The sequence below is a fragment of the Agelaius tricolor genome, unplaced genomic scaffold, assembly GCF_023055355.1.
Source record: "Agelaius tricolor isolate 1412-34295 unplaced genomic scaffold, bAgeTri1.0.p SCAF_29, whole genome shotgun sequence".
NCBI classification, from domain to species: Eukaryota; Metazoa; Chordata; class Aves; order Passeriformes; family Icteridae; genus Agelaius; species Agelaius tricolor.
The window spans coordinates 1,770,134-1,797,107 of record NW_027269289.1 but is presented as its reverse complement, the minus strand read 5'-3'; the positions used below and the strand labels follow the sequence as shown (position 1 = coordinate 1,797,107).

The 26,974-nt window shown below is 51.2% G+C and overlaps 1 protein-coding gene across 2 annotated transcripts in view; it reads left to right on the top strand.

Annotated features, from left to right (window-relative positions):
• Nucleotides 1–26,974, top strand: part of FLI1 (Fli-1 proto-oncogene, ETS transcription factor) — a 90,425-nt gene that overhangs the window by 6,730 nt on the left and 56,721 nt on the right. The window contains exon 1 of one of the 2 annotated variants that reach the window (XM_071449478.1): nt 7,354–7,596. The exons of the other annotated variant lie outside the window; for it this stretch is intronic. Within the exon in view, the coding sequence (XP_071305579.1) occupies nt 7,579–7,596 (18 nt within the window). The 5' untranslated portion in view covers nt 7,354–7,578. Of the gene's footprint in view, nt 1–7,353; nt 7,597–26,974 lie in introns of those variants that run through there. 2 annotated transcript variants of the gene reach the window in all.

The following is a 26,974-nucleotide window of genomic DNA, read 5'->3' as shown; positions in this document are numbered from 1 at the left end:
CGTGCCCTGCCCTCCCCGAGACAGCCCGGGGCCGGCTGAGCCTCTCTCCCTTCCCAGCCCCTGGAGCCCCTTTCCTGCTTCTGGAGCCCCTTTCCTGCTCCTGGAGTCCCTTTCCTGCTCCTGGAGCCCTTTTCCTGCTCCTGGAGCTCCTTTCCTGCTCCTGGAGCCGTTTATCCTGCTTCTGGAGCTCCTTTCCTGCTCCTGGAGCCCCTTTCCTGCTCCTGGAGCCCCTTTCCTGCTCCTGGAGCCCTTTATCCTGCTTCTGGAGCCCTTTTCCTGCTCCTGGAGCTCCTTTCCTGCTCCTGGAGCCCTTTATCCTGCTTCTGGAGCTCCTTTCCTGCTCCTGGAGCTCCTTTCCTGCTCCTGGAGCTCCTTCTTGCTCCTGGAGCCCCTTTCCTGCTCCTAGAGCTCCTTTCCTGCTCCTGGAGCCCTTTATCCTGCTTCTGGAGCCCTTTTCCTGCTCCTGGAGCTCCTTTCCTGCTCCTGGAGCGCTTTATCCTGCTCCTGGAGCTCCTTCTTGTTCCTGGAGCCCCTTTCCTGCTCCTGGAGCCCTTTATCCTGCTCCTGGAGCCCCTTTCCTGCTCCTGGAGCCCCTTTCCTGCTCCTGGAGCCCTTTTCCTGCTCCTGGAGCCCCTTCCCTGCTCCTGGAGCTCCTTTCCTGCTCCTCGAGGCCAGACCCCTCCGGGAGGTCCCCTGGAGCAGGAGGGGAGCCCCGGGGGCAGAGGAGCGGCTGTCCCGGTGTCACCCCCGCGTTTCCTGTCCCCCTGCAGGGACCCCCGCGGTGCTGCTGCCCCAGCCCTGGGGGCTGGAGATGGATTCTGCTCGGGAAGGAACCTCAGGGCAAGCGCGGGGTTCCCGCTTTAAGCCCGGGTTTAAGGCAGCCCCAAGGTTTGTGGTGCAGCACAAAGAAGGATATTCATGCAGGGAAAAGGGGCTGCGTGGCTGGGAACAATATTGGGTTTGTTCTTGCTCTCCCTGCGCTGGAAAGTTTACAGAAGCCCTAAAGAGAGAGGGAGTAAACTCTTATTTTAAGGACAAAACAGTGGAGGTTTCTTTGGAGCGGGCGCTGCCAAAGCCTGGCACGGACACGTCCCTGTCCCGGCGGACAGGAGCAGAGGACAGGTTGCCAGGAGAGAATATCCCGGGATTTCGTTTGCTGTGCAGCGGGATTGGTGCCAGGAGAGCCGCGCGGGGTCAGCCCGCAGGTGCTCAGGGATGCGGCTGGAGCGGGCACAAACCCGCCCGTGCTCCAGGGGCTGCTGAGAGCCTGAGCCCGGCAGGAAAGGCAAAACCAAGGAACCAAAGCCTCCCTGGGCTGGCTTTTCCCCGCTCTGGGTGCTGATGTTCCCACTGAGTGCATCCTCCAGCGCTTTGTCCTTTTCTGCTTTTTCTATTTTTTTTTTTTTTTTCCCATTTTCCCCATTCCTGGCACCCCGGAGGGTTCCAGTCCTGCTCCCCCGGGCTCGGAGGAGGGGACAGGCACCTCCAGGGTGGGCACTGCGGTAGCCTCGGGGACAGGAGCTGCTTGAACTCCTTCTCACTCACCTTTCGCCGTCACTAATTACGTTTATACCCAATTCTTTCTCCCCATTTTCGACACCCATTTCTCGGGGTACAAACGCTGCTAAATTGTCGGACTTTTAGCAAGTCGTTGATTAACGCCTTATGACAACTTGCAGCTTACGGATTTAGGTCTTGTTTGCACCGATCTCTCTGCTTTAAAGAGAAAAATCCTCTCCTTGTCCCCGTGCCTCTTTCCCGTGCTCAGCCCCGCGCTGAGCATTGGAAGCTGAGCATCGGGAAGGGCTGGCATTGCTCCTTCCCGCTCTCCCTTCAAGACACGGCTTGAATTTAAGTCGAGGTGGGAGAAAAGTTGTTTTTTCTCCTGGAATTGTGGCACGTTGGAGCTTTCTAAAAGAAATCGGGCACAGGGGACGAGCTTTTCCAGTGACCTCCGTCTTCAGGCAGCAGCAACCAACCCCGTCCCCAGCTCTGCAACCTTTTAATGGCTCCATTCTTTCCCAATTTACAGGAAAAACGCCCCCTCCCAATATGCTGGATCCGGGGAATTTTGTATTCCAGCCCTCCCTATGCTCTCCCAGCCCCGTGGTTAGAAGGAGAGGAGGTGTGGAGGGAAAGGGGAGCGAAAAGGGAAGAAAAGAGAGAGTGAATGCTAAGGGGAAAAATGCTTTAAATCTTTCCTGTAAATCTCCAAATATATGAAGTCTGAGGAACAAATTCAAAGCAGGCACGGCCGCCTGAAGAGAAGTTAGAGAGAAATATTCTGTTCCATTCAAGCGCATCAAGGGTCTCGCTGAAGTCTTGTTTGGCTAAGGTCAGACGAGACTGGGTTCTCCAATAAAAATAAATCTCAAATTAATTATGGCCTCAAGCGAGGGGCCAGACGTTCGGAGCTAGTGCACTGCAGTCTGTTTTTTTGGCCTTCAGTATTTTTGGGTTTTGTGCTTCAGCTTTTCAATAACTGCGGGATGGGGGAGGGAGGGAGGGCGGGGGCAGTTTTATTGGGACATGGAACTCAAATAAAAGCATCCAGGACACCCCTGGCTCGCCCCGCTCGCCCCTCATTGCGATGCAGCTTCAAAGCTCCCGCATCTTCTCCACCCCGCTTTTCAGACATTATGTTTTACTTAGTAGCGATTAGCGGGGAATAACTTCCCGCTTTCAGCTCCCAGATCTCCTGGGCTGTTCCTGTCAGGAGGAGGGACCCGATCCTCCAGTTCTGATTCCCTCTCCCGATTCTCTTTTATTGCTGCAGTTGAAAAGCGGAGGTTTGCCCAAATCATTGGGTCTAAAATTGGGATTCGTTTCGGAGGATCAAATCCCAGGGCTGCAGTTTGGGCTTTTTGCTTGTAAGAATGTGGGGTTAGAAAAGAAACAAACGCGTCGCGTTTTTCTTTCTGCGATGGGGTCAGTGCCAGAGGAAAGTCAGAGCCGGCGATTTTAAACCTTCCCTGGAGCAGGGGGAGAGTTTCCCTCCAGGGAAGGCTGGAGCGGGATAAACTCCGGCCCCCTGCAAGTCCAGAATGACGGAATTGTGCACACGTTCAGAGGGAATAGAACCTGTGGCAGGTTATCTGAAAAGCGGCATTATTTGATATATAACACCCACAGTGCACCCGCGCGGGCTGTGGAAGTACACGAGCGTGGAAAGCTCGATTTACAAAGGGGCCACTTTGTCACGTTTAGTGGGAAATGAGGCTCTTTCTAGCCACAAAGCCAGGGCGTGGATGTTGGGGTTTTTTGAGCTCCCCTCCTCTATCCCCGCGTTAGTTCACAGCCACAGCTCCGCGCTGGGCTCAACGAGAGCTCAGCTGATGCTGTTGGGGTCAGAGAGGGTGACAGAAGCCAATCCCCTCTCCCCTCCTCGGAAAATCAGATTCCCAACCTGCAATGGGGCTGGGGAAGGTTTTCATTGTGTTTGTTCTAGGGAATAACCGGACGGTTTTAATTATGAAGTGATGCCCGCTAATCCCGCGTGGGTAACAGACAGAAAATCCAAATCTTTGGGGTTCTGCGAGGGATTGGCACCGAACTACACCGAGGGTTAACTCCTTTGGGTCTGGACACGAAACAGCTCCAGGCCACATCCCCCCAGTGGCTCCTCGTTCCTTTCGGATCGCCCCGAGCGCGGCGTTTTCACCTTCTCCGTGTGGGGCTGGGAGCAGCCCCAAGGACGGGGACAGGAGGTGGGGACGTGCCAGGCGCCCGAGATCGATATTGAGCTAATGAACAACGCCGCTCGACAATTCCGTTCCATTCGTTAACGGAGTGAAAGAGATAAATAATAATAATAATAATAATTAACAAGAATATTAATAGAGGAGTAACTGATTTCTACCAGCCCGTCCCGATGTAAGCATTTGTAATCTTCCGTGGTTGCCAAGATCAAATGATTTTCCAGCTGTCTGGTGGTGACCACATGAAACAGATCCCACCAATTCCTTTGCTGTACGTACATGAGCATCCGAAGGGCGAGCGACAGATCCAGAGTGGCAACAGATCCTGCTCAGCCCCGTGCCCGCCTTTCCCCCGCCTGTCTCGGCTCCCTCCTTCTCGGTTAAATGCAATAACAGTTAAAAATCCAGTTAGGTAACAGTTAAATAGTCAGTGAAATACCAGTTAAAAGCTCAGTCAAATACTCAGTTAAATAACAGTTAAATACCCAGAGTCACGGCACAACCACCTAGGATGATTCAGAGCTTGGCGTCCGGAGGTTATGAATATTTTAGCCTTTTCCAAAAAGTATGGCATAACTTCAAAGGTGGCTTTGGGTTTGGTTTTGAGGTTTTTAGGGGGTATTTGTTTTTTGGGTTGTTTTTTAATTTTTTTTGGGGGGGGTGGAGTGGAGGGTGGGGGATTAAAACAAAAACAGAAAGAAAAAATAATGCAAAGCTTCTATTTCTCGTTATTTGGGCGGAAAAGAGCAGATTGTTCGGCTTCTCTTTGGAGTCTGTAACACCTCCGCTCATTCCCTTATCTCTTGGGCTCTCCCAAATGTTGCTTTAGACCAAACCCGGGAGGAGAAGCGCGGAGCATCCCTGCCAGAGCCGGTATCACGAGTGACCCGAGCAGGCTCCGCTCCGGTCATCCCCGGACATGCAAAATAAACCCCTGCGGGTCACGGTGCCCGTCTGGCCATAAAATGCAGAGCTGGGTTCCAAAAATATCTCCCGGTGGGATGGCGGGGGGTCTGTTTGGCAATCGCCCGTCTTGGGGAGCGCCGGGGATGCGCGGCGGGGCCGGATTTGTTTGTCCCTTCAGCCCGGAGCTGGGCAAAGGGGCTTGAGGGGTCGGGCTCAGGGCTTTGAGGGGTCGGGCTCAGGGCTTTGAGGCGTCGGATTCAGGGGTTTGATGTGTCGGGCTCAGGGCTTTGAGGGGGTCGGGCTCAGGGCTTTGAGGGGTCGGATTCAGGGGTTTGAGGTGTCGGGCTCAGGGGTTTGAGGTGCCGGGTTCAGGGGTTTGAGGTGTCGGGCTCAGGGGTTTGAGGTGCCGGGTTCAGGGCTTTGAGGGGTCGGGCTCAGGGGTTTGAAGGGGTCGGGCTCAGGGCTTTGAGGGGTCGGGCTCAGGGGTTTGAGGGGGTCGCGCTCCTCTCCCGGGAGCTGGGCCTGTTTTCAGGTGGTTCCCCCCGCCTCTCCCGGATCCTCAGCTCCCCCGCTGTCGGTCCCGCAGCCCCGACTCGAAGTGCCCTGTGAGGTCGGTGGGTGACAGAGGCTCCTTCCAGGGGATTTTTCCCTTTCCTTTCACGGTTGAGATCCTCAACCTGTCCTCTCCCTCACCCCCCACCCGCGTTGTTTGTCGGGGCTGGTGGGGAGCGTTGTCTGGAGAGGAAACCATTCGGGTTTTGAAAGGATGCGTTTCACTCTTCCCTTTAACCTCTCGCTTTTCTGGTCGCTGCAGCCTCCTGCCATGTGGGAGCGCCGAGGGGGGAGCCGGGACCGGAGCGCTGCCGGGGGGGGCAGGGGCAGGACAGTGGGCACGGAAAAGCAAGAGGAATGAGGAAAGCAAAGGGTTAACGGTGATTTCTTTTAATTGAACTCCAGTTTTGTGGCCCTAGGCAAGGGGGGACCTGACCCCGCTAGCAGCATCCAGATGTGCTGCTCTCGGGGGACCCCGGCGCAGCCCCGGAGCGCGGGGCAGACAGGAGGGGCCGGGGGTCGGGCTGGCCCTGCGCTCCCCCCGCACCTCCCGCTGCAGGCGGCCTCAATCGCTGCGAGCAGCGAGCCAAAAACCTCCAGGTCTGGTCACGTTCAGCCCCGTGTCTGCATCCGAACTGAAAAATTGTAGCTGAATTGATGAGGCTAATTTCAGAGGAGGGGGAGGGAGGGGAGGGAGGGGCAAGGGGGATCTGCGGCTCTCCTGCCAGCTTCGGTCTCGGAGAAATAAAGTATTAATAAAGCATCCCTGCCGCAGCCGGGGAGAAACACTGGTGGCATTATTGCATTTCCCTTTTGGAAGGAGCAGGGGCAGGATAACTTTGGATATAATTTTGCTTCCCTTCATCCCCTTCCCCGTGGCTGGACTAAAGACAGGGGGGAACAAAAAGCCTGGACGCGACTGGCACTGGACAAGGTAACGCTCTCCACCGACGGGCCGGGAGTCCTGCTGCCCTGGCACTCTCCTCTCTTGCCTTCACCCTCCTTCCCTCGCTGTCTGGCTCCGGTTTGTGGAAGTGGGGCAGGAGGGCGGCCCGGCTGTTGCATGATGCGTCCGCCGTGGTTCTTCTGGCCCGGGCGGGGAGCGGGGCAGCAGCACAAGCGGGTATTGTCTCATTTCCCCGGCCCTTTGGAAAGGTTCGGCTTTTCCCGGAAAGAGGAAAACGCGCGTTCTGCTGTGCCGCTCGCTGCGGTTTGAGTGAGGGAGGATTTGTTGATTTGTCGGGGGCTCGCCAGCTCTGGAGCGAGGTTTAGAGGCTGAGGGGTTTGTTTGCTGTGCCCGTCAGGACACGGCACCCGAGCGGCACGTTCGCTGTTCCGGTACTGATTGTGAGGTTCTGACACGTTTATCAAGTGGGGGTGTCCCCCGCTCTGAGGGGGTTTCACATCCCCGCGAGGAGCTCGCACTGGGACAGGAGGCTGGGAAAGGGCTCCGGCACCTGAAAGAAAGGACAGAAACCATCCATGGCAGTGCCTTCCCTTCCCAGCCCCACATCCCACCCGCCAGACGAGCGGGACTGAGGGAAGGGGCGAGAGTGGCCGAGAGCCTCGGCTTGCCTGCAGCCCGTGTTGAATCCGTCTGTCTGTCCTGCATTATTGCACTCAGCGCTCGCTCCTGGCAGCGGCTGCACCCCCGGCTCACGGTCCGTGCTGGGAGGCGTGGAGGAGAGGGCTCGAAATATGCTTTAAATACGTTTTAATCGCCAGACTTTTTCTCTTCTCCCTCCGCCTGCCGTCACCGAATTGCATTTACGGTTTTCTCCCCTTAATTTTTCCCGTTGACTGGAAAACGCATTAATAAAAAAATCTGTGGGAAGAGACGGAAATTCAGTGAGTCAGGCTAAAGCTGCTCCAGCCAAAAAAAAAAAAAAAAAAAAAAAAAAGGCAAAACCCCACGTTAAACGAAGCCGTGAGATGACACAGGCTGCCTAACACGGGCTGGGGTGCGAGGCAGGCACTGCGCTGGCCGGGCTGTCCCAGCGACAAACAGGAGCTGTGACAGAGGTGGCTATTGTTCTGCCCCTTCTTATCTAAATGGAGCAAATATCCTGTATGTAAAATATATATATTTTCACCAAGAAGGCAGGACCAGCGTAGAGACGAAGGTTTCCTCCTCGAGTGACTTCACTTCCCAAAATTAGCAGAAAAAAACGTTTCATCCGGTTAACTGTCTCTTTTTCGCTCTGCTGCAAGAAGGAAAGTTAAAAAAAGAGAGAGACCGAGAGAGAGGGAGGGAGGGAGAGAGAGGGGGAGAGGGGGTACGGAGAGAGCAACAAAACCGCTGGAAGGGCAGCGAGAAGAGCGAAAAGAGAGAGAAGGATAAAAAACTTCAGGAGGCGTCAGTCGCAGGCTAAACCGGGTCAATGTGTGGAATATTGCTGGTCCCGGCTGGAAGTTATTCCCGATGGACGGCACTATTAAGGTAAGGGGCAGGAGGGGCTGGGGGTCCCCTCGGGCTGGGGGGCTCTGGGAAGGGGCGCGGGGCTGGGGGCCGGCTCCGGCCGGGCTCCCTCCTCCTCCTCCTCCTCCTCCTCCTCCTCCTTCTCCTCCTCCTCTTTGGCCGCCGCCGCGTCCCGGGGCTCTCCCGTGGCCTCCCCGGTGCTCGGGGGTTCGCAGCCGGTTCGTACCCTGGGCCAGGGCCCCAGGAGGGCCGGGCAGTGCCCGGCTCGGGGCAGTGCCAGCGGCAGCTCCTGTTCCCGGCGCGCCTCGGAGCTGCCCCCGCTGTCCGTCTGTCCCTGGCCCGGCTCCCTCGCCCGGCCCTGGCCCAGGCGCTCTGGCTCTGCTGGTCGCCCGTGTTCCTCCGGCAGCTTTTTTGGGTTTTTTGGCGGGGAAAAAGCCCCGGGCTGGAGGAGAAACATCGCCCTGGCTTGGGGGAAAGGGAAGCAGAGTGAGGCAAATAAACCACCAACCTAACCAACCTCTGGTGGCCTTGAGCAACCAGGGACGCTGCTGGGGCTGTGAGCAGTTCCCCCTCCTGCCCCCCGGCCGCTCCTTCAGCCCCTGCAGGGATGAACCGAGCCCTTCCGAGCTCCCCGAGTGCTTCTCCAAGCCGAGGCAGCACCGGGCTGCCTTTGGGGGACCTTTGTGTGATTGTGACGGGCTCTTCCTGGGGAGCGCTGCGGAACAGAAGCCGCTCGAACAGAGGAGCCTTGAAGCGAGAGACGCTGTGGGTGTGTTTGGGTTGGAGGATTTCGAAAGATGCCTATCGCCTGCCTGGGTGGGGTGTCGAGCTCGCCTTAAAAGTGACTTTTTTTTTCTTTTTTTTCTTTGTTTAATTTTTTTTTTCCTTTTTTTTTTTTTAATTTTATTTTGCTGACCTGGGTAGAACAAAGCTGCAAACGGGCAGGAACTGAAACTGTCTCCCTTAGATTGCAGCTTGTGACAAGTGCACGGTTTGGAAAGGTCTCAAGAGAAGGGGGAGGGAAGGAGATGGACAGGAAGAGAAAATGGAAAGAGGAAAGAAAGAGGGAATGAAAGGGTGAATGTCAGAAAGGAAGGGAGAAAGCAGGAGTGTTGAAAGCACAATATTTGGGAGGTATGGTTGGAATAAGACAGGTTTTCCCCTCCACCTCTTCAGATCTGTAGCAAAAGTAACCTGGGCCTCATTCAGGATACATTTAATGCACCACAACTTTCTTTGATTTGTGGAGCCCTAAATATTGTGCAGTGAAAGTGCAGAAATTCCCCATCTGTGCCTTTGCTGTGGTGCACACGTGGACTCGCTTTTCTGCAGAGGCCAGGAGCCCCCTGCCCCATCCCTGAGCAGAGCTGGGCTGTGCCCCTTTCCCCCTCTCCCCTGGAGCCCCCGGGAGCTGCTCCTGTCCCCGCTGCCCTGAGCTCCCCCCGGCTGTGGTTTGGGGATGAGGAACTGCAGCGCTCTGAGCTGGGCTCAGTCACGCTGAGGCTGCGGCCAAAGGAGGAACTCGGCCACAGCCCGGGTCACTGCCCGGGGCTGGGCCTGCCCTGGGGCTGCTCTGCAGCCTCTGCCACTGCCCTGCCACCCTGCTGCCCATCTGACACTCCTGGGGCTGGGAGAACCAGGATCCAGAGGCAGGACCCAGGATCCAGAGACAGAGTCCAGAGACAGAGTCCAGAGACAGGATCGAGACACAGGATCCAGAGATGGGATTGAGACACAGGATTGAGACACGGGATCTCCTCCTGGGCTCCTTTACCAAGCTGTTCCAGGCTCAGCAGGTCCCCGTGCCCTGTTTGTCCCCTCTGCCAATGTACCCTCCTCCTGTGCTCCTGTCCTGCCCAAAGGATTAGCTGAGACTTCTTGTAAATTCTCATGCTGGGCAGAACACTGTGGGTTGGAGGCAGTGCCAGCCTCCCCACGGAGAGAGTGGCTGCAGGGAAGGGTGAGACCTCCTTGCCTGGCTTCTCCCAGGTGAAGGACAGCACGAGAGGATGTGGCTGGAGATGCTGCAATGCTTTTGGTGTGCTGAGCTCTGTCTTTAACCCGTGCTGCAGGGTGGGTGTGACTCTGAGGGCACATCCAGAGCAAAGCAAGTTAACAGCAATGGTGCCCTCAGCTCTGCTCTGCCATGCAGGCATTGATTTATCTCAGAGCTTTGCATTTGTGTTGGGAGAAATATGGCAGAAAGATGCACACGAGTGACTGGAGAGCAAGAAAAACACTGAGAAAGGTTCTTTCATCATCTACAGCAAGAACACGGGGCGGTCCCAGATGAAATCTGAGTTCCGGCGTGGGGAAAGGCACTTCCCACCCCAAACTCAGAAATATTCCTGTCCTTGGAGAGGACTACTGCTGGATTTGGGACAGAGCTGTGCCCTCCAGATGATTTTCTTCTTGAGCAATTTAAATTTGACAAGTGGCTGGTTTTTTAAGCCTATGCATTGCTATTGCACAGACTAATTGTTTTAATTGAGCTGAAGCCTTTTACTGCAGACTGGCAGATGCAGGGGTTTGGGTCCAGCCTACTTTCAAATCTCCCCCTTGCCTGCAATCTCCAGTATTTGGTTTTGTCTCAGGTTGCATTACCAAGACAGGCTTGTACTTTTACTCTTCATCTTTTTATTGGAAAGGGTCTTGATGACTCTCTGACTGTTGTTTTACCTCCCTAGAGTAATTTACCTGCACACCTGCTCAGCTGCAGGTGAAGGGATGAATCCACTGGAGCCTTGAGCTGTCCCAAGGGCTCAGAGCCATGCTGGGATACAAGGCATGGGCAGAGAATGAATGTGGTTGGGATGATCCTTGTGGATAGGGATCCCATGTAGACATTGAGTGCAAGTGTGAATTGAGTTGTCCTCAAGCAGGGAATTCCATGGATATGAACGTAAATCACAGGATCAGCTCAGGATTTTAAGTCACCATTCCCCACCATGCACCGACCGACATCACAGGTGACAGTGCTGAGCCAATGCCCCATAAAAATGAACACATTTGTATTTATTCTCAAAGGATTATTTATCTTGAGGAGAATCAGATCACCTGCTGAGGAGGTTGGTGGTGGTTTTTGCTGCATTCTCTAAATAATCTATGTAATACCTGCCGTGAGCAGAACTGGCTTGGGAAGTGTCCCTTGCTCAAAGAGCTCTATGGAGGAAGAAGTGCAGGAAATCTGAGTTATTTCCACCTTCTGTTCATATTCTGCCAATAGCACTGGCAGATGATGATCGGAGCGAGTGAAACTCCTGACTCTTGTGTTTGCACTAACTGTAAATGGTCACCAACATTTTTATTGTGCCCCTAGACATTCAAATCCCATCTTCTTTGGGTTAACACCCCACTTTGACTGACTTGCATTGTGTTTGGGGGACTTGGGTTTCATGGCCTCACAATAAATCAGAAGAGGGCACATTTCAACACCAGCAAGATGCTCATGCATGGCCTTCCTCACAATAACAACTGGTGTGGTTTCGAGCTGCTTTAATTGTTTCAGTTCCACTTTATGTGTGGAGAATAATTAAAGCAAATATACTGGCCAGAGCCAGCCTGTTCATGAAAAAGCACATTTTGTGTGGCTCTTGCCTTCATTCCAGGAAAATAAAATTACCCTGATGTTGTGGCCATCAGAGAGTCCCTCTGAGGGGCATTCAGCGAGGATTTTGCATTATTGAAGTGGAGGACTGCAGGGTCCTTGAATGCAGGACTGGTGTGTTGGCGTTGCCATAGCAAAGGGTGGGGCCGGGTTTTGGAGCAATCACTGTCGTTTGTGAGCCGGAGGCGTTTGCTCTCGCTCTCAAACTTGGCCGTGGGGATCGCAGACTAAGAAAATGTTTCCTTTTTGAGCAATTTTCGTGTCTGTTTGGCTCTTTTTAATCACCCCAGCTTTGGCCCCAGAGGGATGGCCTTTCCTGGCTAGAGGGTGTTGACTCCTGGGGCAAGGCTCCTAATCTCCACACTGGAAAAATAATAAATAAATCACAAAGATTTGAGGGACAACAACTTTCCATGTTGCTGTCCCTCAAAAGCAATTTGGAACAAAACCATCTGGAATTTCCAGGGCATGAACAGCAATGTTCCCTCCTTCCCTAATCCTCATTCAAAGATACTTATATTGCATAATAACTTTCTAACATCAAAAACCATTTAGAAAGATTTTATGATGGGGATATTTTTTGGTGGGGATATTTTGAATTTTCCCCTCGAGATCTGTGTGCAAAGGACATCTCCTGCCTTAGCATGAACCTCCAGCCTTGGTGTCCTGCTGGGTGCTGCCAGCTCAGAGCGTTCAGTGCTGACTCCCAGTTGGCTGCAAACACTGGGAAAGCCTTTTCTGAGCCTGTAGTGTACTTTTTCCTCCTCAAAAAAAGGACGATTTCTCTGAAGAAAACCTTTACCCAACAAAACAACGCAAGGGCTTGGATTTGAAGCCCTCGGGGTTTTGCTGTGAGGCTTTGAGGAGGTGCTGAGAGCCTGGTGTAGTTTCTCTTCACCTCTACAGGATGTGGTCACTCAAAGGAGTAGCAATGCGTGTCTTGAGGATTTCATGCTTTTATTTGAGTTATTGATTTTAATTCTGGGCCATTCCTTCTGTGAGATGGGGAAAGGAACAGCCTGTGTCCCTGCTGACAGCATTTCTTGCCCTGACACTCTGTGGGGTGCAGGATGCTGTTCCTTGCAGGGTCACCCTCAGGAGCAGCACAGGGGAGGCTGCAGCTCGGAGTGAGCTCTCAGATCTCACCCTGAGAGGTGAGATGTGCTGGGGGAAGGGCACTTGGAGCCAGGTTTGCAGGCAGCAGAGTTTATTTCCTTCAGGTCTGCCCTTCCTGGACTTACAGGAGCATTTTCCTCTTGAGTTCAGCTCCCATCTGCTCTGAAGGGTCAGGTCTGGAACACATGAATGTACAGCCTCAGCACAGAGCACCTCCCTGCCTTTTTCCCTCACAGCCCATCAGTGTTTGAGGGTCCTTTACAGCCCCTCATCAGCTGCCCTTGAAAAACAGAAATGTCTCCTTGTGCCCGAGTTGACCTGAGCACTTACAGAGAGTCCCTGTGTCCCACCTCAGAGCAAACATGCACCAGCAGGAGCATTAAAGGAGCTAAGGCAGCATTAAACTTCAGGGTTTCAGGTATTTGTGGGTTTACTGAACCCCTAAAGCTGCAGAAGCCTTGTGTGCATGGATGTGCCCCTGGAAAAAGCAGGTCTAGCACATCCAGTTGAGTTCTACAACTTGGTTTGAAGCCAATTTGCACCAGAAATGTGAAATTCTCTTCAGATCTCTCACCTGAATTGGACAGCAGGTCTGTTTCCCTGCCTGTGCCTCCCCTGTGCCCTGGTGCACACCTGAACACGGGTGCCCCATGAAGCTCTGGCATCTAAAGGAGCTGCCTGAGGGCACCTCAGTGACAGGGACCTGTCACACAGCCCTGGGCAAGGGCCAAGGACACTTTCTGAGCCAGTATGTATTTTCAGAGAAGAGTGTGCCTACATATTTATAGCTGGGTTTGAAATACAGCCTAAAATATCCCCCCCAAATGGGGCTTTTTGCCTCCCTTGGGAATCATTTGTCTGAGGTGGAGCTGAGTCGTGGGTGCTGTTGTCACCTCAGACACGTGGGCAGGCAGTGAGGGGGTGCCCTGGGCAGTGAGGGGGTGCCCTGGGCAGGCAGTGAGGGGGGGCCCAGGGCAGTGAGGGGGTGCCCTGGGCAGTGAGGGGGTGCCCTGGGCAGGCAGGGGGTGCCCTGGGCAGGCAGTGAGGGGGTGCCCAGGGCAGTGAGGGGGTGCCCTGGGCAGGCAGTGAGGGGGTGCCCTGGGCAGGCAGTGAGGGGGTGCCCAGGGCAGTGAGGGGGTGCCCTGGGCAGGCAGTGAGGGGGTGCCCTGGGCAGGCAGTGAGGGGGTGCCCTGGGCAGTGAGGGGGTGCCCTGGGCAGTGAGGGGGTGCCATTACCACCCTTCAAGCTGTACCCACAGCAATGTGTGTGCCAGGACAGTGCCTGCTCTGCTGAGTTCCAGGTATCAAAGCCTTTAAGATGTTGATGCATTTTCTGCTTGTTTTCTTCCTCCCTCTCATTACCAGGCCACACAATTACTGATGTGTATCTCCCCCGCCGGTAACACCCACCTGGAAGCCTGGCTCCGAGCTTACCACAAACGGTGCCTCCCTCCTGCCTCCTCCCCCAGCTGAAGCTCTCCTCCAGCCCGAGGCAGAGCCCCAAAGCAAAGGGATGTGCAGCAGGAGCTTCAGGCTCTCCTGACAAACCTCTTGCTTCTCCAAACAGCACCAAAGGCAAAATTTGGGAATAACACCCTGGCAAGGACCAGGGGAAATAGAGGAAGAAGCTTCAGTCACCCAGGGGTTGTGCAAAATTCCAGCCTCTGCTTCTCTCCAGGATGCTGTACAGAAAATAACTCTTCATGTGTGTTCAGCATTCTTTCTTTTCCTGATTTTTCACTAAAATCCAGTAAGAAGCACAGCTCAGGAGAGGAAGTGTTATGGATAAGCTTGCTGCTCTATTTGTATTTATTTCCTTCTTGTTCTTCCAGCATAGACCAACCTAGGACTCCACCAGGGCTGTGAAGGAGTCAGAAACAATTAAAATAAATTAGAAAGCCTTAAGCCCAGCCTGCCAAAGCTGCACACCCAGGAACTGAACGTTACAATCCCTGTCAGTCATCCAGAGGCAGTGAAAAATAACCCAGCGGGCAGCAGAGCCTCTCATTACTCATCTGCTGATTCCTCATTCAGCAAAAAACTGCCCTTCTTAATACTGCTGGTTTTGATCTGAGGGGAAGAGATAAATCAGCAAGAATACAGTTTTTTAAGTTGGTTGATGAGTGAAAGAAAGAAACTGGAGTAAGGTATGGTAGGGTCAGGGGAAGGTGTGGTGAGTTCAGGAAACCGACTTCTGTATGATGAGAAAATACTCATTTGAATGGCTTTTATAGCAGCTTTCTTAAAAAAAAAAAAAAAAAAAAAAAAAAAAAACCCAAAAAAAACAAGATAAGGAAAAGATTAGGAGCGGTTAAAATACTCTTTTTACAGCTAAATGCAGAATTTGGTTCTCTGGTTTCTTCTGAATATCTCTTCTTGTTGTTCCAAGCTTGATTGACTTATAACTGCATTGAACCAACCTCACATCAGTTCCTTTTTATCAGCCAGAGTGAGACTTCCTGTGCTCCGCAGTCTGGTTTCCTGATGTGTTTCCTTTTTCCTTTTAACAGAACAAAGGAAACTGTAACTCCTCTGCTGCTCCTGTTCCCAATCTCCATGGGACTGCACACACTCTCACCATCCAACCTCTCTGCCTTGTCTTTTCTCTGCCTGGAGCTCCAGTGCCCTCTTCATCTCTGCCAGCTGCAGAGGGGCAAGAACTCGATGCTATTGAAAAGAAACCAGTGCCACTGGCAGCTTTTAGTAGCCAAAATGCAGTAAAGCAGAAAGGGAAACTCCTCACCCAAAGGCTCAGTGTGTCACTGCAGATATGGGATTTTTAATGTCCTGCTGAGGCAAGTATCAGCTGTTGAGGTCTCAGTGATGTGCTCAGGCTGATGTTGTGAACTTTGATACTTGAACCTGGGAATTTATGTCCTGAAATGTGTGGGCCACTGGTGGAAATGCTCCCAAAAAGGTCACACATGCACAGTCACTGCCCTGACACACAGGGAACTGGCAGCCCTGTATGTTGTATTTTAATTTGGATTATTTTCAAACCACCCCCTGAAGGGCAATTACCCTCTGGTTTTCCCTCAGCTGTGAGGGGCTGCAGCTTCCCTCAGTCTTGCCATTCACACAAGGAACAGCCTATGGCTGCAAAATTCAAATCCTGCTCTGCAGGGAGGATCCTTTTCCTTTCCCTTTTTACCCAGCTGTTCTGCTGAGATGCTCCATCCTTTATAACCCCATATCTCAGAGCTGAGGCTTTTTCTGCACAAAAATCCCAAGTTCTTGCTCGACTGACAAGGATCCCTTGTTTTCCTGTTCATACAGAAGAACACAAGCTCAGAGCAGGACTGAGTAGATGCCAATAAAAATCCTTGAAACACAACCAGAATCCACTGGACAAGTGCAGAGTTGATGTTAGTGCAGAGTTCAGAGCAAAGCTGGGCCTGATTCTGAGGAATAGACATGGGATAGCTGCAAATTCCCACTGAAATCAGTGTAAGGAGTTCATGCTGAGGTTTTATCCCTTCATCCAGACCCAGGAGCTCAGCAGGATTTCTGTGAATTCTGATTAGAAAGGAGAAGGGAAATTGGGCTGTGCAGCCCCTTGGCCACCCAGGTGGGTGTGGAGCAAAGGGAATTTGCCAACTCAGCCTGCCCAGAGCAGGCAGCTGAAATCCAAGGCTCATTTATTCAGACCATCAGCACTCAGGAATGGCAGAAAATGGAACAGGATTGGAGATTGTGGACTTGGCTGTTTCCTGGTATGCCTGAACGTGTCTGTGGTGTGGAAGGGTGGCCAGAGCAGGGCCCTGGTTACACCAGGCTGAGGCAGCAGAGGATTCAGGCAGAGTTTCCAGGGAATCCTGCTCACCCAAGACTGAGGAAGCAGTAAGAGCTGCATTACTTTGATCCAGGAAAAGAATTAACATCATTTGCCCCCCTACAGAACTGCCTTTCTGTACATTTCTGTGCACTGCTTTGAGGTGTTCTCATGCACCTTTACAGTCAGAAATGTCACTTTTAATCAAATCACTTTGGACTGCCCAGCTAAAGGCATCAGAACATTATACCCTACTGTAAAATCCAGGGGAAAATCAAGGAAGCTTTGTCTTTTCTGCTGTGTTCTGTTTATGGAACAATTTCTATATAGTGTAATTCAATTTCCATAAAAACTCCATTGATTTAATCCCTATTAAATTCTGAGGATTTGTCTGTGAGGGTTGTGCTGCAGCTCAGCCTTTAGGACTGGCTCCTGATTAGAACCAGAAGTTGTGGCTCTATGATTAATTCCCTGTATTATGGGAGCTGTCCCCAGAGGTTCCCATCAAGGAGAACCCTGGCACGTAGAAGGAATAAGAGCCCAAAATCCAAGCAGGCAAAGGGAGAAAGGAAAAACAACCAGGAGATGAAATGGAGGAAGCATCTGGTCACTCAGCAAGGCACCAGCAGAGATGCAAAGATTCTGTTCACAAGTTCCTGGCGTCAAAATTGCCCAGGGACCGGTGAATTTTAAACACCTTCCATGGTTTTACAAGAGAAAAATCACCAGAGGCAGCAATGATTGATACAGTACAGGCTGAAAAGGGGACAGATCCCTTCAACATTGGTCCCAAAAGCCTGAGACCTGTTTTGAGCAGCTGCTGGGGGCGTCTCCAGGGCCACTGAGGATCCAGACCAGAGATCCTTCGGGGCCACTTTGCTGCATCAGGGACAATTTTTGTGCCCATGACACTCCCAACCCGAAGCAGAATTCACATGACACAAGCTGTAACAGCCTTCCTTAATTAGATCTAATATGCCCATGTATATCTTTGCACAGCACAAATATTTATATTTAGCAGATATTTCTAAACTCATACATCTGACTTTCCTAGAACCAACCAAGCTTTAAAATAAGCACTCGCTGGAGTGATTTGTTAGGCGAGAAGTCTCAGTATCATCCTGCAAATATTACCAAACTTGTCTTTAACAGCTCCAGTGACAGGGGAAGGAATGAGCCCTGATGAGCATGGGTCCCTGACCAGGGTCTGGGACCTGCACACATTTCTCCTGAATCTGTTTTCCTGCCAGCCAAGTGTGTGTGCAAGTTTAATGTGTGTCACACTTTACCCCAGTGATGGTGAATTCCCCCAGGACACTGGGATTGTGCTGGAGATCCGAGGTGTCTCCAGAAGCAAAGGGAGGGACACGATGGCTCCAGCTCCTGCCCTGCCCACCCTGATCCAGCCTCTGGGCCCAGCCTCCCAGGACACGGTTTTGTCCTGCAGTCTGGGCTGCAGAAAGGGGAGCAGGAGCATGGCCAGGGCCAGGATGGAAAGTGTTCTTACCCACACAGGAACTGGACAGAGAAGATGCAGGACAGGACTTTGCCCTGGCACCTCTCAGGCCTTTCCTCTGTGCTGCTCTTGGCAGTGAGACTGGATCCTCTGGAATGTGAGCAGAGTATACAAGGCTGGGTAAAACCTTACTCACATGCAGCCCCTAAGTCCTTTTTGTGGCAGGAAAAGTGTGAATCCAATCTTAACTCCAAACCCAAACTCATTCCTGCCAGGGACAACATTTTCTGTCTGTCAGCGTTGAAGTTGTGTCTCTCCCTTTGCTGCTTTCCACAGCGCAGCCCAAACCCAGCTCCACAGCTACAGGAAGGCTTTCCCAGAGCAGCAGGCAAAGGTTTCAACAAAGGGACAGAGTTCATCCCCTGCAGAAAGGGAAAGCAATGCCCTCAAGTTCAAGCTGGCTTGTGATAAATCCTCTGGATTTGCACCATGGCATGTGAGAGCAGACGTGCTCTCATCCTCACAGGACACAGCCTGCTCAGTAATGGATGGAATAAACTTGCAGTTTGCTCCTTGCTCCTCAGTTTTGGTATTCTCCTATGTCATGTCTGCTGCAGGAAGGATGTAATTATGGTTGGTCGTTAGTGTGAGGAATTATTTGTGCTGCAGCAGTGCCTGGAGACCAGTGTGGTCTCTGCTGTGTGTAACAGGAGAGTCCTCCTCAAAATTCCTGAACAGTGAAGAAAAGTTAAGGCACTTAATTTGAACTCCAGAGTGGGAGCAGTTCTAGGGCTCTGCTCTGCTGCCACAGGACCAGGTTCTGTCATTTCTTTCCCAAAATCTCCAAGGTTTCTGTAAAGGATTTTCTTTCCACCCCCACTGCTCCCCATTGAGCAGGACTTCCGTAACTTCTTCCTTCTGAGGTTTGGACACTTTCTTCTGACTGGGGGCTGGCATTTGCTCATGACTGATTCATGCCTTTCTCATGCCAGCACCACTGCAGCACTTTCCCTTCCCAGGACTTCTGTGGGGCATTTACAGACCACTGCTGTACGTCCCTCTGGCATTTGCTGGGACAAACAAAGCCCTTATGATCCCTTCACACCTTCCTTCTCTGGTTATTCCTTAGCCTGCAGCTGCACCTGATCCCATCTGGATTTGCCTTTTCTCAAAAAAGCGGCACAGGCTGTTCCCAGGGGTTGGCTGGAAATGCCCTCCTGATGCAATCCTGGGATTGGGATGCTTTGGCTTTTTTAGGTTCTGGTGAATCAGAAAAATCTGTGCTGTTAATTGACTCCAGCCTTTGTGTCAGCAGTGCTCAGCCTGGCTCAGTCAGCTGTGGTGCCACTGTGGCATCTCAGGCACTTCACCTCTCTGTACCTCAGCAAATCCTCTGTTCCCTCCCTGCCTCCTCTGCTCCAGTTGCAGCAATGCTGTCCCAAGTTGGGAATGACTTTGGCTCTGCTCAGGAGCAGCAGAGATCTCAGTGCAGGCCTGTCCTGCAGTGCCATGGCATGGACAGACAGATCAGTGGTTTTTCCTATCCTTGTCCTTCATTAACATCCCACAACCCTCTGCCTGTCCTGAGAGGTGCTTGTAGCTCCCAACCTTTGGGGTCCTGCATGTATTTGCAACGTGGCTTTGGAGAATGGCAGGAATGTTTTCCCACAGACCAAAGGCCACTCCAGAGGAGGCAGGGTGTGAAGGCCTCCAGGTTTTCCAGGGGTTTGCAGCAAGTGCCCTGGAGGAGAGGAGGAGGCAGCAGAGTCCATGTGTGTGCCTGTGGAGCTGCTCCATGGATCCACACACACAGCACTGCCAGCGTTTCAGCAGGGCCCAAATGCCAGCTGGCTCCTTGCATAAGCCAAACTTGATGTGTTTAAAAGCCAGCAGCCAGCACAGGCTCAGGCTCTGCTTCTCTCTTTCATCCATCCGTTTCTTACCCTATTGCAGTGTGAGGTTCTGTTGTTTCAAAACTAACAGCTGCAGGCTTCCAAAAATAAAAAAGAATTCATGAATTAACATAACCCTAAGCCACAGAAACTCCACCTTGTGAGCAGCCCTGTGCTCACCACGTGCAGCTCTGTGCCAGGCTGGGGGAGCTCAGCTGGCCGGGCAAACCTTGCAAATGTGGGATGTGGAAGGTGTGGGCACTCAGCAGAGAGGGGAAATGTGGATGGAACAGGGGAGCAGAGGAGCAGAGAGGGAGCTGGCTGTGCAGAGAAATCCCTCCAAGTCCTGACAGACCATTGTCCCCAGTGCCACCAAGGTCTCTCCTCACCCAGATCATGACCTCAGCTGTTTTCAGGTCCTGAAGGCTCCATTCTGGTTGATCTGAGCCTCCACAAGGTGTGTGCTGCTTTCACAGCCTCTCATAGCACACAAGAACCATTCTGTGGTCCCCTCACATTTCCATCAGTGCCTCATCCCAGGCTCCTCTCCCCCTGCCTGGGTGTTTGGGGTGCCCACAAGTGCAGCAGTGGGGGAGACAGGTGGGCATGTGCAGGGTTTGTGCACACAGGGCTCAAAGGATGGGCAATGCCCTGATTAAACAAAGGGCTCTGGAGTGTCATCAGCTCAGGGATTAAAGGGATGTGCTCTCACCCTGTACAAACAGCAGGGTAAAGTGGTGGAGTTAAGCAAACAGCTGTAAAATGGCTCAGTCTCAGCTGATGCTGATTTCATATATCACAGAATCACTGCATGGGGTGGGTTGGGAGAGACCTTAAAAACCCCCTTGTTCCACCCCCTGCTATGAGCAGGGACACATTCCCCTAGACCAGGTTGTCCTGGCCTTGGACCCTTCCAGGGATGGGGCAGCCACAGCTTCTCTGGGCAATCTGTGCCAAGGTCTCAAAATACAAATTTATGGTCCAGGACACTTGACATTCATCCCTGGCACTTTTTGTGCAGCCTGGAGAAGCCACTGAACTCTCAGGCAGGCCTGTCAATCCCTGTTTATCCCTGCCTGCCCATCCTTGAGCTGCTTGGAATAGGAGCCATCCCCAAGGTGTATTTGCCCAGCACAAGCACAGGGACAACTTGAGGGTTGCTCATCCTGGGCTGGGAGGTGAGAATTTCCCCAGGAATTATATCCAAGACCTGCCCTTGGATATTCACCTTCTGTTCTGACTCAGTTAAAGGTTTATGGAGATAAGGGTACTTCTAGAAGAGAAACATGTTCAGAAACCTGCCATTATCTGTGACAAAGTTTTCTTAGCATATGAGATCCTAATCAAACATCTATTATTTAGTGAGAAGATAAGGAGGAGAGATCTCTCAGCTGGTATCTGCTCTGCTCAGCAGATAACAATCAGCTCACATGGCCCTCTTTAGAAACTCTCAACTTTGGGCAGAATCAAACCAAGTGGAGTCTCCTTGGCTTTATTCCTCCTCCTTACCCAGAAACCCAGAGAAAATCATCAGAGGTTTCTGTGCCTTGATTTTCCTAATTGTAAAATAATAATGGGAAATGCTCTTCTGAGGTAAAGCTGAGAAGTGACAAATCTCCACTAAGAGTTTTGTAAGCCCTAGATAAAGAACGCGCAGGTGCCTGAAATGTCAGCAGAAAATCTCTCTGAAATCCAGTTCAAAGCAGCTGGATGCAAGAGTTGCAGCTTTTGAAACTAGGAAAGAACTATTTATAGGAGATGAAGTGTTCTGGTGCTTGTGAAACACAGAGAGAAACAGTCTGTGCTCTGCAGCCCTGCAGCCTAAAGCGATGCATTCACAGGGGCCTCGTGGGACACCTTGTACTGGGTTTGTGCAGCCCGAGCCCTCAGCCCCAGCAGGGATGGGGGATGCACCCCAGAGAGCCCAGAGCCCCTGGGATGGAGCTGCATGGCCTGCTCTGTCCTCCCAGGATACTTCCCTCCTTCCAGCCCTGACAGTCAGAGAGGCCAAGGCCACATTAGCCAGGGGCTGCTCTTTGGGGCAGAGAGGTGTGTGGGGTGTCTGGGAGCACAGAAACCCGTGCTCTGGTGATGTGGTGCCAGAACCCCAGAGCAGCAGGGGAGCACAGCTCCCCTGGCCGTGCCTTGGCTCTGTCAGTGCTGTCATTGTTTGATTTTGGGCTGCTGGGACAGGTGCAAATCTGCTTCCAGATCACACCCGGGTACATGGCAGGCAAATGTTCCCAAGAGGCTGCAACAACAAGGAACAGCTCTTGTCTCTCAATGCTCCATAGAACTGGGGGCTCTTCTGCAGCACCTGACAGGGCCTTTCCTCCTCTGCTGCACCTTTGTGTCTGCCTGGACAGTCATTTAGCAAGTGCCATTTGTGACGAGCTGATTCTTAAAAGACAAAGGGGTGAAAAAGAGGCACTTGAAATGAGTTTTGGTTTTTGAGCAAGCTCCGAGCCCTGGCTGGGTACGGGGGCAGTGCAAGAGTGAGTGCAGGTGGGGGAGGCTGTTGCTTCATCACTCAAAGAGAAAGGATGCACAGCCTAAACAAAAAGATGCAGAAGGCAAATGAAAAGGTGCTGAAGTTATATAAAAAGATACACAAGTTATACAAAAAGATGCACAAGCTAAACAGAAAGATGCAGATCCTAAATAAAAAGATGAACAAGGTAAATTAAAAGATGACCAAGTTGTATTAAAAAATGCCCAAGTTAAATAAAAAGGTGAGCCAGGAAGGCAACCTGAAGCATGGAGGACCTGGTCCCCTGATAAGGTCACTCACCTGCTCTTCTGGGCATGAATTAGTGTGGTTTAGAAAAGTGCTTATTATCTCACTAGGGCAAGCACATTTGTTAGTGCAGGAGCTGAGAAAGGTGCCCTGAAGCCCAGGCTTCCTCCCTCTGGTTGTACCTCAGTGCAGTGAGGCAGGGTGGGATGAGTTTCTGGAATATTAGGACATTCAGGAATATCCTTTGCACATAAACAGCAGGAGCTTCAATTGTTACCTTAGTGAAGGCAGTGAGGACAGCCTGGACTTTTTGGTTTTTTATGGACAGCAATATTGCAGATTCAATGAAGCTTCTGCACCCCCCAAAGGCACAGAGGGCCCTGGGATGAGGCTGGAGTGCATTCCCTGTTTGCCAGAAGAGCTTGAGGAGCATGAGGAGCTGGTGGGAGCCATCAGGCAGGTGACAGCAGCCACCAAGGCCCCTGCAGCCACTGCTCCCCTGGCACCCAGCTGGGCCCAGCACAAAGCCCAGGTGTGATGGGATCTGGACAACACATGGCCACGGAGGCTCTGGGAAATCAGGGAACACAGAAAAGCCAGAGAGGGGACAGTGTGGGGCCAACAGGCTGTTGCAGAAAGATGGAAAGAGGGATGCTGGGTGACATGGCACTGCTGCTGCCAGCTCTTGTGGGATTTGGTTTTCATCTGGAAAGCCTGAATTCTGCTCCAACTGCATAAGAATATCACCTTTTATTTAATAGGACTGAATTTCTTGAGATTGCAGGGAATAGCTTGAAATTATATCCTAAAAAGTTTGAAAAACCAGTTTTAAATACAATTCCATGTTCAATTAAGGTTATGTTCAATTAAAGCATGGGACTGGAAATCAAAGCCCCTCATGGCTTGCTGTGTGCATCCTACTAAGACTCATCAGCACCTGCCATGAATAAAAGTGTAAAAACCTACAGCAGGATGGCTTTAGGAGTCCAATGTTAGTCTGTGAGTGATGAACTGGCAAGGGAGGGCCAGGTAGAACTTGGAGGGTCAGGGATGGACAAGGATGAGTTTATAAAGGAGATCTGAGAGGACCCAAAGCAGACACACGTGGGGGAGCCTCAAGCCCCACTGATGTGTAGGATGGAGGAAGAAGCCCTGGGGCAGAGCACGGCCGGTGTCAGCCCTGCCTCAGCCGGCACTGCGGCAGGGATGGGAGCTCTGACAGGTACGAGCTCATCACTTCCAAATTAAACCTGGCAAAGCCCCAGCAAAAGGCTTTTTGGGAGATGATGTCAGGTTGTTCTGCCCCCCCGACAGCCCGTGTCGGGCTCTATTCTTGCCTCTCTCCCACAGACGATGAAAGGAGCAGGGCTCGGAGCATGTTTATTAATTCGGGATGACAATAGGACACCTGGACCAGCACCTGTCAGAACAGGATGCAAATGAGCCCGGGGAGCTGCCCGCGCTCCTGCAGCCCTAATGAAGCTCTAATAGCACTGATAATGCCTCGCACGGCATTCACGGGGCATTGGCTCAATTGCAGTAATTAATACGCCCGTCCCGAGCCGCAGATCCCATTCACGGGCACTTCCTGATGCTTTGCTCTCGCTGTTTGGTTTTAAACACACAAACTCGGGACTTATTATATTTGCAAACAATGGCCTCGTGGAGATGCTCTGATTTACTGCAGAGATAGAGGGGGGTGATCTTTGAAAGCCTAAATTAAAGCAGGATTTCCTTCTGTTTTCTCAAAGGAAAGGTTAACATTTGCTAATAACTGTCACAGGCTGCAAACGGTCTCAGTGTCATATGATGGATTTTTCTGATTGCTTTTAATCAAGGTTTTCAGATATCATAGGGTGTAAACAGAGAAATGAGCTGAGCGCTCATGAGTTGAACAAACCTCAGGAGATGTGACTCTGATAAGGAAGAACTGTTCTGACAATGAAGTAATAGCAGGTTCTTTGCTGCTCGAGTTCCACTTTTTATCACTATTATTTTAGCGTTCCCCATTCCATATCTGTGGCTGAGATAAACTGCTCAGCAGGGATGGACGTGTGCTTGCAAGGCTGTGTGGGAGGGTGGAGGGCTCTTTACCCCACAGAGATATTAAGTTGCTGCTCTATCTACTTCACCTCCCATATTTGGAGGGGTTTTTTTGCCTCTTCAGGGAAATTAAGATGAATTAGAAAAAGTCTATTTACATGTTCAAATCCGAGAGAGATGGCAAAGGTGAGGCTGGGGATATGGAGATGATCTGTCCATGAAAATTATTACTTCTTGTTGGATGCCTTCCCTCGAAGAAGGGATAAATGGGGAGGTGTTTCAATACCCCATCTGAAAATAAAGGACACAGAAGTTATCCCCCAAGAGAATTGCAGGAAAGGAGGAGTCTGTGCTGCAGACCTGAGCTCTGATAAAAGGCATTTTGTGCCATCAGTTTCTTTGTTAATAGGACCCAAAATGTGAGAAGAACTTTTGTGTGGCTGCAGCAGGGCCTGCATTTCTCAGTGACTCAGGGCACTGATGTGTGAGAGGTTGTTTTCCTCTCGTGCCATCTCAGGGGGGATTTGCAAACCTGCAGAAGCCAAGTTTTGGGCAACCCCGGTGGTACCTTGGCTCACTGGGAGAGGGGGATGGGGGGGACTCCTGGTGCTCAGCAAAGCTGGAAAAGGCCAAGGAAAGCTGAGGGGATAAGGGAGTCTGGCAGGAGCACATGGGGTGAAGTGCATGCAAACCTCCAGCTGACACAAGCTGTGTCCTCTCCCACGAAAAGCTTCATCATAATCTGTGCAAACATCACTTCAGGATAAACACAATCCTGCTATAAATACCCCCGGCCATTTCCTGTTGTTCTTTCTGCAGCTTGCACAGGGTTTGTGTCTGGCTGAGGGTGTGACTGAGTCCACACAGTCACACACATGTCCCCTGCTCTGTGCTCCACTGAAAATAGCTTTTTCTGCTTAAAATCAGCCACTCTGGGGTTTGTGCCACTGAGCTGAACGTTCATCCTCAATGAACCAGGAATATTCTTTATGGAAGGAATTCAGGGCAGCAAAATGGTAAAATCTCCTGCTATTGAGATGAGTTGACTTGAATGTCCACATGCACTTAATTACAGTTAAATTAATGACACTTCATTACTTATTTACACTTTAATATACACTCCCCATCCCTGGAAATGTCCCAGGCCAGGTTGGATGGGGCTTGGGGTAACCTGGGATAGTGGAAGGTGTCCCTGCCCATGGGGCAGAACAAGATGATTTTTAAGGTCTCCCAACTCAAACATTCAGGGATCCTATGCCATGGTTTGTCACATTCATCCACATTTCTATCCCAGGCTATTTCAATTTATACCCATTCTTAATTTTGACCGTCAAAGGAAATAAATCTCATTAAAACCTGAACCGAGAGAAGCAGAAATGCAAACTCCTCCTGGCTTGTTTTATGCCTCATATTTACTGAATTTTGTGGTTTAAGTGGATTTGTTATTTCAGTGAAAATGGAAGCAAAAGTCACACTCCCATCTGCTTGTTCATCACAGAAATACCTCAAGGAGAAAGGAAACAAATTGAGGGGAGGGCCCTGGATCCTCATGTATGAATTAAGTCTTTAGAGAACCAGACTGAAAGTTCCTGCAACTACAGAATTTTTAGCTCAGCAGTTTCATTCAAACCAAAATTTATTTTTTAATTTTTTTAATAGTGTTGGCAATGTCCTTTTTGCTAAACAGAATGAACTGAAAGCCTGGGTTATAAATACTTGGCTTAGGATTTCTACCCAAATAGAGCTAAAAACTTCAGGTCATACATTAAATATAATTTGGGCACATCCAAGGAAGATACTGTGCTGTTTGAGTCTTTAAAAGTTCCTTCCCAAAGGGAAAAACAAACCCAGATTTACATTGCCCAGACTTACTGAGCTTGGATCTGTCTTTGTGGTTGGTTCTAATCAGAGAGTCAATCCCATCTTTATGAAATTCCAGAAATTAGAAATTGTTCCCTCAGTGTATATGAGAAAATGGGAAAGGAATTTTTCAGATCATGGACAGACTGGAACTGCCCCACTGGGGAAGCAACCAGGGCCCCACTGATCCCTTTGCTCCTACCCACAAAATCAGGCAGGAATGCTCAGAAGCAGAATATTCTTTTAAAAGCTCCCTGTAAACCAGTTTCCCTGTGACTGGAAGGCAGTGAGGCAGAGTGGGTGTGTGCAATGGAGCTGTTTGCTGTGAGAGGCAAGCAAGGAAATGGGAATTGCAGGCAAGGCTGGGGAGAAAAGGCCTAATGAATGAAACAGAGACAGAATGTTCTGTCCCTGCTCTGGTTGGTTGAGGCTTTACCTCTGTGTGTTTTATATGGGCTGAGTGAAGGCACAGAGTAGGATCTGAGAAGGTTTAAATGAAGGATAAAATGTATTTGCTTGCCTGATTCAGATTTTCCCTTTCAAAGATGCCCCTGAGGAAAACCCTTGTTTGCACATCCCACTGTGGCTCAGCACCTGAGGCAGTGCCCTGGGAACCCAAATCCTCGTGCTCTCAGCCCAATTTTGCTGCAGTTGTGCTGTGTGACCCCCAGAGAGTGATGTTCTTGGGCCTCCTGTGACTGTGTTACAGAAAAGTTGTTCAGAGATGAGAAAAGCAGCATGAAATCTGCCCTTAAGGGTGACCTTGAGTGTGTGAGAGAGAGGCAGGCAATATTTTGACATGTTTAACAATCCCCACCAACATTTTTCCTTGATGACACTGAAAAAGTTGTCTCCCTGGTTAACCCTGAGGTCCCCTGGCATTCCCAAACATGTTCTGTCTGGGGTGCCATGGAGGA